Source organism: Podarcis bocagei, assembly GCF_964188305.1.
Source record: "Podarcis bocagei genome assembly, chromosome: 5".
In the NCBI taxonomy this organism is placed as follows: Eukaryota; Metazoa; Chordata; class Lepidosauria; order Squamata; family Lacertidae; genus Podarcis; species Podarcis bocagei.
Genome location: NC_138129.1, coordinates 4863211 through 4875163, shown reverse-complemented (window position 1 = coordinate 4875163; position 11953 = coordinate 4863211). Strand labels below are relative to the sequence as shown.

Genomic DNA, 11953 nt, shown 5'->3' with positions numbered 1-11953 from the left:
TCCGTTTGCCCCTGGCAGCCACCAGAGCCTTGGGTTCCCCTGGCAGAGCAGGAAAAAAGGTCAGTCTCTGGCTGGCTCAGCTACTCTTGATTCCACCTCCTCTGATCCATGAAAAGAACCTTTTTTTTATTTGATGACTCCCCCTCCTGTCTGTCTGTCCTTCTCTCTCTCTAACACACACACAAACACACATATCAGGTGGTGCTTGGCATGGCATAGAGCAGCTCACGACCAGCCCCGCTCAGAGTGTGCTGCAGAAAGATGGAATTGGGGGGGGGGGAGAGAGAGAAACACCCACACTCCCACCCAGGCACACATGTTCCAAGCCGAATCACCAGTTGCTTCTGTTCTGCTGGCTGCACGGTGCCACTGCAACTGCGTAGAGGCTTGCGGGGGGGGGGGGGACCTTCAGTTCGGCTGGAAGAGGAGGCGGCAAGCAGTGGGAGAGGGAGAGAGATTGGAGCTCCTGGCCTGTGCATTCGGAAGCCCCATGCTGCCCCCTCAGCGGGCAGGGCCTGGCGCTGCCTGAACGCTCCACATTTCCAGCATGCAGCTGGAAGAAGAGAGAAAGCTGCGTATCGAGCAGGCGCTGGCGTGGCTGAGGAGAGAACTGGTAAGGCAAAGCCCACCTCCCTTTGTGCAGGTCCTCCCCAGGCAGAAAGATGTAAGGCTCCTTGGGTGCTCACAAGGGCAGCCCGGCAGGCAGGAGTTCAGCAGGTGAAGCTTTTCAGAGCTGCTGGAATGCAAAAGGCTTCACTTGCACGATTTGTGCCAGTCACCAAATGTTGAAAAGTGGGGTGAGGGAGCTGCCAGGTACCCACAGAGCAAAGCTTCTATTTCAGCTCTTGAGCTTCTCCAGCTGGCACAGAAGCTTGATGCAATTCTGGGCTGCATCAATAGGAGTATAGCATCTAGATCAAGGGAAGTAATAGTGCCACTGTATTCTGCTCTGGTCAGACCTCACCTGGAGTACTGTGTCCAGTTCTGGGCATCACAGTTCAAGAAGGACACTGACAAACTGGAACGTGTCCAGAGGAGGGCAACCAAAATGGTCAAAGGCCTGGAAACGATGCCTTATGAGGAACGGCTAAGGGAGCTGGGCATGTTTAGCCTGGAGAAGAGGAGGTTAAGGGGTGATATGATAGCCATGTTCAAATATATAAAAGGATGTCACATAGAGGAGGGAGAAAGGTTGTTTTCTGCTGCTCCAGAGAAGCAGACACGGAGCAATGGAGCCAAACTACAAGAAAGAAGATTCCACCTAAACATTAGGAAGAACTTCCTGACAGTAAGAGCTGTTCGACAGTGGAATTTGCTGCCAAGGAGTGTGGTGGAGTCTCCTACTTTGGAGGTCTTTAAGCAGAGGCTTGACAACCATATGTCAGGAGTGCTCTGATGGTGTTTCCTGCTTGGCAGGGGGTTGGACTCGATGGCCCTTGTGGTCTCTTCCAACTCTATGATTCTATGATTCTATTCTATGATTCTATGACCCTCCTATTCTATGCTGTTTGCAGAGCCACAGGTACCCTCCCAAGTGATTCATTGCATTTGCATTCCAACCTTTTCTGCCAGATGCTTTATGCAACATAAAGATCTCATTTGAGCCACACGACAACCCTGCGCGGCAGGTTAGTCCTTGAGATGGCAATTGACCCAAGGCCTCTCAGAAAGCTAAGTGGGGACTGCAGGCAAGAGAGAGACTCGGACTGCTTTGGCAAAGAATTTATTTTGGAACAAAACCTTCTTGTGACATGCCAGTCACAATGGCTATGTTCTAACTCTGCTGGGAATCAGAGTGCTCTTGCTCAAGCTTCTCTAGGAAGGGAGTTCCCAATGCTGGGAGCAGCCACGAAGAAGGCCCTGTCCTCTAGGGCAGCTGGATGAAGGCCAGCTGGCTAGTCCTGAATTTTAACCGAGCAGTGACAGCGTTCTTCATACGCCAACTTATTCATCCCAGGGAGATCTGCTAGAACTTGTTCTTGGCAACGCAGGTCCTTTCTTCCATTTTCCAAGATGAGCAGTTGGAGCTCCCCACCCGCACCCCAAAAGCCTGGCAATCTTCAAACGGTGGACACTGCGCTTGTCACTGCTGCAACCAGCTTTCCTGCTTCCCAGAAGTGCCACACTGTCAAATGCTGCCGCTGCAGCTCTGTGGGTTGTAGGCAAACAGCATACAATTATTCCCTTGATTTTTAAACAAAACACCATAGTGTGCCACCAACTTGGGTGGCTTTTACAAGAGCATTTGAAAACCCATTGAGGACCAAGCTGTGAATGGCTACGGGCCATGATGGGTAGTACCTACCTCTACTGCCAGAAGATGCCTGCCTCTAAATGCCATTTTCTGGAAACCACAGAAGGGGAGAGTGAGCTTCTTTCTGTAGGTAAAGGGACCCCTGACCATTAGGTGCTGTCATGGCTGACTCTGGCGTTGCGCCGCTCATCTCGCTTTACTGGCCGAGGGAGCCAGCGTACAGCTTCTGGGTCATGTGGCCAGCATGACTAAGCCGCTTCTAGCAAACCAGTGCAGCGCACAGAAACGCCGTTTACCTTCCCGCCGGAGTGGTACCTATTTATCTACTTGCACTTTGACGTGCTTTCGAAGTGCTAGGTTGGCAGGAGCAGGGACCGAGCAACGGGCGCTCACCCCGTTGCAGGGATTCGAACCGCCAACCTTCTGATTGGCAAGTCCTAGGCTCTGTGGTTTAACCCACAGCGCCACCTGTGTCCTTTAGAGGGACCTGAAAGGTAAAGGGACCCTTGACCATTAAGTCCAGTCATGGCCGACTCTGGGGTTGCGGCGCTCATCTCGCTTTACTGGCCAAGGGAGCCGGCGTACAGCTTCCGGTTCATGTGGCCAGCATGTCTAAGCCGCTTCTGGCGAACCAGAGCAGCGCACGGAAACGCTGTCTACCTTCCCGCCAGAGTGGTACCTATTTATCTACTCGCACTTTGACGTGCTTTCAGGTGCAGTAGAATAATGGATCTTTTCAGTGGTGGAGCCACCATTATTTTTAGACAACAGGTGAAGATTTTCTCTTCGCTAGGGGTTTTGGCTCTTAACTTGGAAGAAAGAGGCGTGAAATAAAAATGAACGTCTTACAAATGGAAAGAGAAAGAGAGGAGGAATTGGGAAGGGGGAAGAGGAAATAGCCAGAAAAATCACAAATTCTGGAAGCTGGCAAAAAAATGTGATTTACACCCATGAGGGCAAATGCACCCAGAGTGCTTGTTTCCCAGGCACCAGACAGACTGAGTGTCTCTTTCTTGCTCAGCCGAGATGGAAAGGGTAAAGTTTCACTCCTTCCTCCTTAGTATTCATAGCTTTGCACAGCAGACCGAACACCCAGAGACTAACGCTGATCAAGGTGACTCAAAGGTCGAGACGGGATGATGAGCTGGATGGTGGGAGGAGGTGAATATCAGAGTGTTTCTGCTGTAAGCTCATTGGCACAGGGCTGATTTGTTTCTGAAACGGAAAGTGTCAGGACTTGGGCATGACAGGCAGCCATGTCTCCGAGGATTTGGCCAATGTTGACATCACTCAGCAGGGAGAGAAAGTCACTTTGCGCATGCTCAATGACACCCTGCTTTAAGGTTACGTCACATTTCCAGGGCCTTGGAAGCACATTATCAATCTTAACACAGCCCTCAAATTATATCCAGTATGTGCCCCTTTAGAGAGAGCAATATTGTCCACACTTTCTTTGAATAAGGGAGACATTTGTCATTTCAGCTGCTGCCAAAATTGTCATGGGGTTTGGGAGGGGGCAGTGTGGCAACAAAAGAGGCCATTTGGGATGGAACCTTTTCTGGTTTTCTCTGAAATCTTGTTTGTTTCAACATATCTTCACCTTGCTATTCTGCTCACAATGAGCATCCAAAGTTGCTTATAACAATTTCTTTTCTTTTTTTAATTTTTTAATTTTATTTGAAATAAGTGCGCATTACATTCTAAAATACATATACATATATATACTTACATTACAAGATAGGGTCCAACAAGAAAAAAGAAAAAGGAAAAAGAAAAAAGAAAAACCAAAAAAGCAAGAAAAAAGAAAAAAGAAAAACATACAGATCATAAACACTAACAAATAATTAACTTCCATTCATCTCGGTCTTGGAGTACATATCCTTACATTACTTCTGCAGTAATACTGTCATTAACATTGTACATCGAGGGCTTTAATTATCGTCTACTGATAAGTTGTCAATTCCCATGTTTATCTCAAAGTAATTTAAAAATTTAATCCATTCATCTTTATGTTTAACTGTGTTATTTTGCCTTATTTTTTGTGTTAGTCTAGCTAAATCGATATATTGATATAACCTCAGTTGCCACTCACCAATCGTGGGTACATCAGGGGATTTCCATTTTTGCGCTATTAAAATCCTCGCCGCGGCCATAGCATATTGAACAAAGGTTTGGTCTAATTTTTTAATTTCCTCGCTAATCATCCCTAAAAGAAACAGCTCAGGTGCTTTGGGAAAATTATATTTCAAAATTTTCTTCAATTCCTCATAAATTTGTCCCCAGAATTCCTTCACTACATCGCAAGTCCACCAGATATGGATAAAAGTCCCAACCTTGTCTTTGCATCTCCAGCAGATGTTGTCTACAGATTTATACATTTTTCCTAACTTTGCTGGGGTCAGGTACCAGCGGTACATCATTTTCTCTAGGTTTTCACGAAGAGTTGCACACGCTGTAAATTTCATACCTTTCCTCCAGAGTGTCTGCCATTTATTATATTCAATATTATGTCCGAGGTCTCTGTCCCATTTTACCATTACTCCCTTCACCAAATCCTCTTTAGTATCCCATTCTAGTAATTGTTTATACATTTTGGAGAGGAGTTTGTCATTACTCTCTAAGATTTCCAACTGGAATCTCGATTTTTTTTCGTTCATCCCCAGTTTCTTGTCTTCACCCCACAGTGCATTAATCTGGTGAAAATGTAACCATTCTTTTACCTTTCCTTTCAACTCTTCGTAAGACTTCACTTTCCACCCTTCTTCTGTCTTTACTAAAAGATCCCCGTACGTCCATCTTTCACCTGTCATATTTATTTTTTTTATTTTGATGATATCAACTGGGGAGAGCCACCACGGGATACCTTTTTCAACCACTTTTTTATACCTATTCCACACTTCCAATAATGAGCCTCTGACTATATGGTTGGTAAAACTCCTATGGACCCCACTTTTCTCCTGCCATAGGTAGGCATGCCACCCAAACCTGATATCAAAGCCCTCCAAATCTAATAGGTCTGTGTTCCTAAGGGTGGCCCAGTCCTTTATCCAGCATATGCAAGCTGCCTCATAGTAGAGCCTTATATTTGGGACTGCAAATCCGCCCCTCTCTCTTGAGTCTGTTAGGTATTTGAGTTTTATTCTGGCTCTCTTCCCCTGCCAAATAAACTTGGTCAGGGTTTTTTGCCAGTTCCTAAAGCAGGAGGTGCCTTTTATTATCGGGATATTTTGGAACAGGAACAATAATCTCGGAAGAATGCACATCTTAATTGCTGCCATCCTTCCTGTCCATGAAAGTTTCAGCCTGTGCCAGGTGTCCAAATCTTTTTTTATTTCATGCCATACCTTGTTATAGTTATCTTCAACCAAATTTATATTTTTCGGTGATAGCCAAATTCCCAGATATTTTACTTTATTCACAATTTTAATACCGATCTTTTTTTCCAACTGGTTTTTATCCTGATCATCCAGGTTCTTTATTAAGATTTTTGTTTTCTTCCAATTTAATCTAAATCCTGACAATCTACCAAATTCCTCCAATAATTCTACCACCCTACCGGCACTGTCCACTGGGTTCTCCAAGGACAGGACCAGGTCATCGGCATACGCCTTCAGCTTGAATTCTTTCTTCCCAATTCTTATTCCCCTCACGTCTGCTGCCTCTCTTATTCTATTTGCAATCACCTCTAATACCACTATAAATAACAGGGGGGACAATGGGCAGCCCTGCCTTGTACCTTTCATAATCTTAAAGGGTTTGGTCAGATTGTTGTTTATAATCAGCCTGGCCTGTTGTTCTGAATATATTGCCTTAATACCTTTCATATAGGGGCCTTCTATGCCTGCCTTATCCATACATTGTGATAAAAATTCCCAAGAGACATTATCAAAGGCTTTTTCAGCGTCTATGAAGATTAATGCAGCTGGGATATCTATTCTCATATCTAGATACTCTATGATGTTTAATATATGGCGAACGTTATCTTTCTGATGTCTATTAGGAAGGAATCCCGCTTGATCTTTATGTATGTATCTCATTAAAAGCTTCTTGAGTCTACTAGCCATAATATCAGCGAAGATCTTATAATCACTATTAAGCAATGAGATTGGCCTATACTTTTTTATGTCTGTTTTTTCAATTTCTGTTTTTGGAATCAAGGTTATATATGCCTCTTTCCAGGAGCCGGGGATCTTCCCTCCCTGGAGGATGTTATTTATGACATCTCTGAGGACCGGCGCTAAATATTCCCCTAACGTTTTGTAATATTTTGAGGACAAACCATCCGGCCCAGGGGCCTTTCCATTCTTCATCCTGCTAATAGCCTCCTTAACCTCGTTTACTGTAACCTCCTTATTCAATTGTACTCTATCCTCTTCTGTTATATATTTCCTTCCGCTTTGATCCAAATAGTTTTTAATTTCTGCGCTATCTTCCTCCCCTCTTTTATACAGCTTTTCAAAAAATTGAATGAACTTTTTTTCTATTTCGTCAGGGTCTTCTATGATGTTATCCTCCATTATTATTTTATTTATCACGTTTTGTTTCTTTCTTTTTCTTAACTGCCACGCGAGTAACTTCCCCATTTTATTCGCGGATTCAAAATACCTCTGCTTCATAAATTTAATTGTCCATTCTAAATCCTGATTTAATATCGCTGAGTATTGAGACTGCAGCACTTTAGAGGCTCGGATGGTCTCATCATCTGTCGGGTTTATAGTCAGTTTTCTCTCACAGATTCTCAGCTTAGTGAGGATGTCCTCTTTCTTTTGTTCCCTTAATTTCCTCCTATAATTGTTTTGTTGTATTAGGAGTCCCCTTAAAACCGCCTTGCTGGCGTCCCATACAATATCAATGGTGGCTTCCTTATTCAAATTTAAATCCAGGTATTCTTTCAGAGTATTTTTTACTTTTTCTTTCACCTCTTCACTTTCAAATAAACTCTCGTTCATCCTCCACCTGTACTGTCCCTTTATTTCATTTTTTATTTCCATAACCAGGGCACAGTGATCGGAAAGTGTCCTAGGTTGAATTTCACATCTCTTTACTCTCAACGAAAGTACTCTTGTCATCCAGATCTGGTCGATTCTGCCCCAGCTTTGGTGGGGTTCAGAATAATGAGTAAACTGTTTAACAGTGGGGTTTTTATGCCTCCAAATGTCAATTAAATCTAAATTTTCCTCCATATCATTAAGAGATTTCGGCAATTTTCCCCTATTCAGTTTCCCCTTCTTTTCACTCCTGTCCAGATCCGGTACTGGAACTCCATTCATATCCCCGAGCAGGATTAATTTCTGAGCATCTAGCTCTAATAAAATACGTTCAAGTTTCTCGAAAAATTCTGCTCTGTTTGTATTCGGGGCATAAACGGTCACAACGTTGATTTTTCCCCCCCGGAAATTTAATTGAACCCCTAGGATTCTTCCTTCCTCATCTTTACAGATCTGTACAGGCTCCCACTTCTCTTTAACATATATCACTACTCCTTTTTTTTTATTTACCTCCGAATTGATAAACTCTACTCCCAGTTTTTTATTCACCAGGATATGTTTATGTTTCTTAGCAATGTGAGTTTCCTGAAAGCAGATTACATCATAGTTCTTATTTTTCAAAACTTTCTCAATTTTATTCCTTTTCACTTTCTCATTCAACCCATTCACATTCCATGACAAAAACTTTAATGTGTGTGTTATTGTTTTCCTTTATCAGTTACTGTACCTCTAACCGGAGTCCCGAACTATAATCTACCACCTTTGTTTCCTGAGAGCTTTCCCTCCTCTGCCGTTTCCACTCCCACTACGGCCTCGTCATCTTCCTCGTCTGTTTCCACTACCCTCTCCTCCTTCCCCCCACCCCCTCCTGTCCGCTCCCTGTCTCCCCCTCCACCTCCTCCTCTCTAGTCCCGTGTCTATTCTCTGCCTTTCCCAAGTCTTTTTCATATCTTCTCAAGAACTTCTCCACCTCCTGTATGTCCATCAATCTGAATTTTTTATCTTTGTAAAAAAAGGCAATCCCTTCTGGGAACTCCCATCTAAATTGAATCCCATTTCTCTTCAAGACGGCTACCACTTGTTTATATCCCTCTCTTTTACGTAATAACCTGACCGGTATTTCTTTATATATAATAATAGGCCTTCCGTCAATTCTTAATCTGTTATGGTAGCTCTTTTTTAAAATTAAGTTTTTCATTTCCAAGGAGTTAAAGATTACCAAACAATCCCCCAAGAATTTATTAGTTTTTAAATGTTTGGGCCTTGTCATCCTAAATACATTTTCTATGGTAAGTGCCATCTCTTCCTCTCTTAAACCTAGCCAATTGGAGAGTTCTTTAATCATTTCCCCTCTTATATCTTCATTTCTTTCCTCTGCTACTCCCCTAAATTTTAAATGAAGCTGTTTTTGCCGCATTTCTGCCATGGCTAGATTATCCCAGATCCTATCTTGTGAGTTGCTTAACTCTCTTAACTCTTCTTTTACCTTCGTTGTCTCTTTTTTTTGTTCCCTCATCTCTTTCTGCATCCTTTTGTTGGATTCTTCAATCAGTTTGGACTTAACAGAGAGGTCTTGAATTTTAATTGAGAGTTCTCCAACTGCTCCTTCTATCTTTTTATCAATCCTCTCCTGCACCTCCCCTAATTTGCTTTCCATGTATAATACATTTTGCTTAAATTCCTCCTTTATTTTGGCCCATAAATTATCTAGGTCTTTAATTTCTTCCTGGCGGGACAACTTCCTTTCCCCCGGAGTCCCATCCCCTTTCTTTCAGTCCTTTCCATCCTTTCCCGTCATATTCAAATCTCTCCCCCCCCCCCAGAATCCCTTCACCACAAATTTCCTTCCCCTTTAAAACCCCCAATTATCAACAATTATAAGCAAAAATAAGGCGAGTTTCCAAACAAACTTAACCAGTCCTTTCGTAACAGTATCCAAAAGTAGTCCCCAAACACCCCAGAGCGAAGATTCTGTGATAAATCCAGTAAAAGATACCAACAAGGGGATGCGGGGAAACGCCACCAAGTATCTTAACGTTCTCTCTCACTTCACTCTCGCCGGACCAATTATCTCTGCCAATCTTGAGTCCCAGGAGCAATGAAGATTAACTGCCCAGTGAACAATTTCACAGTTCACAAATAATACCCAGGCAGTAGCAAACTAATCTCCCAAGAACCTCCAAAACAAAAACAAAAAAAACTCACTGAGAAACTAGGAAGGAAGGATGAAGCTGGCCTCTCAGGGGACGGAGAGAATTCCAGAGCCCAGACAAAATGGCAGACCCTCCAAATGTCCCTATTTTCCAGGAATGTCCCTGATATAGAGAAGCCATCCCTGATCATGGGGAATTTCCTCCGAATGCAAAATGAGCATCACAGGGAAAAATTTCCTCAGAGCAGCAGCAGGGAAGGGTTGAATCCTCCCTCCCACGCCTGCTGTGATGCTGATAAAAACTTACTTCACCCTCTGATGCTATTTGCGTTTTTGAAACCCAGGGCTGTCTTTACCCAGGGGTGCAAGGGGTGTGGGGCACCTGGGCGCCCACCGCCGAAGCCGCCTAAGCTCTTAACTATCCACCTGTTATGAAATAATAAATAATTTTGAGCAAGCTAGAAAAACAAAATACATATATACCTAGGTATTACCAAAATGTATACCTACTGTTTCACTAAAGGACTTTCGACTTTGTGCACTCATTTAGCAAAGACGTGCCGCGTCAGCAGTGGCGCTTGTCATTCACAACGGCACTGGGGCTAAACTAAATTTGGGGGATCTTTGCACCCCGGCGGTCAATATGCAAAGACTTGCCTATTGAAATTAGTCCAGTTAAATGCAAAGATGCATTTAACATTGCGCCAAGTTTGTTCCTGAGACCCAAGAGAACATTAAGCATTCCCACATAAGGCTTCCCAGTAACTCTGTAGTGTGGACCACTCTCACAATCTTCACATTTTAGGTGGGGGACTGAGAATGTAGTTTCGCTTTGACCATGTGTGGCCCAATCCTTTGCCTGTTTACTCAGAAGGAAACCCTGCAATGTTCCACAGGGCTTACTCCCAAGTACACATGCAAAGAGCTGCAGGTAAGATGTGACTGGGAGACCTCCCGCCAAACACTTGTCGAAGCTACCATGCTACAGAGTCGCTCAAATAGTTCTCCCTTTCTCGCTTGTTTCCTCTTCTAGTTAGAAATGCAACTCCAGGACCAAGAGCTGCTGGAGAAGTTGTTGCAGCTGCACAGTACCTTACGGGAGCTGAAAGCAGAGTGTGCAGACTGGGAGAGCTCCGATCCCAGCAGGGATGTGTTTGGGGCCAGAGCCCGTTCGTGTTCGGAGGACATGGGAGCCCCAGTCCTGTCAAGAAGGTCCCTCAGACTCAGAGTGAACAGGAGAAACTCCCTCCCATGACAAATTGAGGGTGGATGCAAGGGCAGGGAGTCATCAGTCAGCGCAAACAGCTTCTTTGGCATTCCAGTGAAAAGTTTCCGGACTGTGTTGGTGCATTCAGAGGTGGAGAACATTGTGTTAGTTTTCCTGATCATACTGCTAGAGCTTATGTCCTGTTTTCTGATGTTCCTGCAACACCTGGTGGAATGATGAAACGGTGGCTTCTTGACCGATATAGGACCAGCATCTCGCGCTAAATTTCATTCACACCAGTGGAACAACAAGGAACATTACCAGGCAACTTTGCTACCCTCCCACTCTTTTGGCACTTGCATTCTTCTGTTCCTCTATGAAAACAACAGGAAAGAACTATATGGTGGAATACTGCCCCGAATTTCATCACTTTACTCCTGAAATTTACTGGGCTAAGGATGCTGCAAATTGACTTTTTTCCTGCAATCACATAACATGGAAATGAACACTAAGCATGCACTACATGCCGTTCGTTTTACCAGATGTGGCTTCTATGTTGTGTGAAAGCTCAAATATAATGCAGAAATTAACTGCAGTTAAGGAAACATCGGGGAAACAGAATAAACTGCAGCTTGTGTGTGCCACAAAACTTCAAATATGAAAGGGGGGGGGGAGAATCAAAATCTAATTCTGTGACTGGAAAGCAGAATATATTATTATTCAAATCAAGTGTTTGCATAATTAAGATATGTGTGCTTGCATTATGTCATGATTCTGCAGTCATGACTTGGCTTTTCAAATGATTCATCTTTGCATTTTTTTTGGAGGGTGGCAGGAGGTGGGAGATGATGCCATTGCAGGCAGATGGAGGAAATCCTAAACTGTTTCATCATCATCCCCACCAGCAATGGCATCAACATTGATAGTTATATAGTGCCAAAAATTACTGGGTCCCTACAGTTACATTTTTTAAAAATATATAATTCATTGCCTCTGTAAACCAGTATTTTTTTTCAATCTTCAAATCCAGATATTACAAGTTCATTAATAAATTACAAGTTCATTAATAAATTAATAATAAATTAAAATTCATTAATAAATTAATAAATGCCAGTAATGGTTTTTCTCTAATTAAACAAGTTAATTTTGCCAATTAAGCCATGTCCAATAGTTTTACCAGCCATTCCTCTAGGCTGTATCTTTCCATCTTTGTGCGTAGAGCAATCTCACTGCTGCAATCATAAATTGGAGTAATCTCCCATCATCCTTTTCCAGTTGTGTATCCATTAACCCTGAAAGAAAGAGTTCTGGCTTCAACTGAATATTAACTTTTAAAATTTGCTGTATCAATG

At 43.3% G+C, this 11953-nt stretch overlaps 1 protein-coding gene across 1 annotated transcript; it reads left to right on the top strand.

Annotated features, from left to right (window-relative positions):
* The first annotated feature begins 268 nt into the window (after positions 1 to 268).
* On the top strand, positions 269 to 11953 carry LOC308588339 (uncharacterized protein C20orf202). The gene is made up of 2 exons (XM_081196819.1): positions 269 to 613; positions 10428 to 11953. Exons 1-2 carry the CDS (start codon positions 548 to 550, stop codon positions 10647 to 10649), a joined length of 288 nt encoding a protein of 95 aa, XP_081052945.1. The 5' UTR covers positions 269 to 547; the 3' UTR covers positions 10650 to 11953.

Bases quoted from the DNA above. Each gene is read 5' to 3' on its own strand.
- LOC308588339 (XM_081196819.1), top strand. From the start codon at position 548: ATGCAGCTGGAAGAAGAGAGAAAGCTGCGTATCGAGCAGGCGCTGGCG. The intron at 614-10,427 runs GTAAGGCAAAGC...TTCCTCTTCTAG, and splicing joins CGTGGCTGAGGAGAGAACTG to TTAGAAATGCAACTCCAGGA.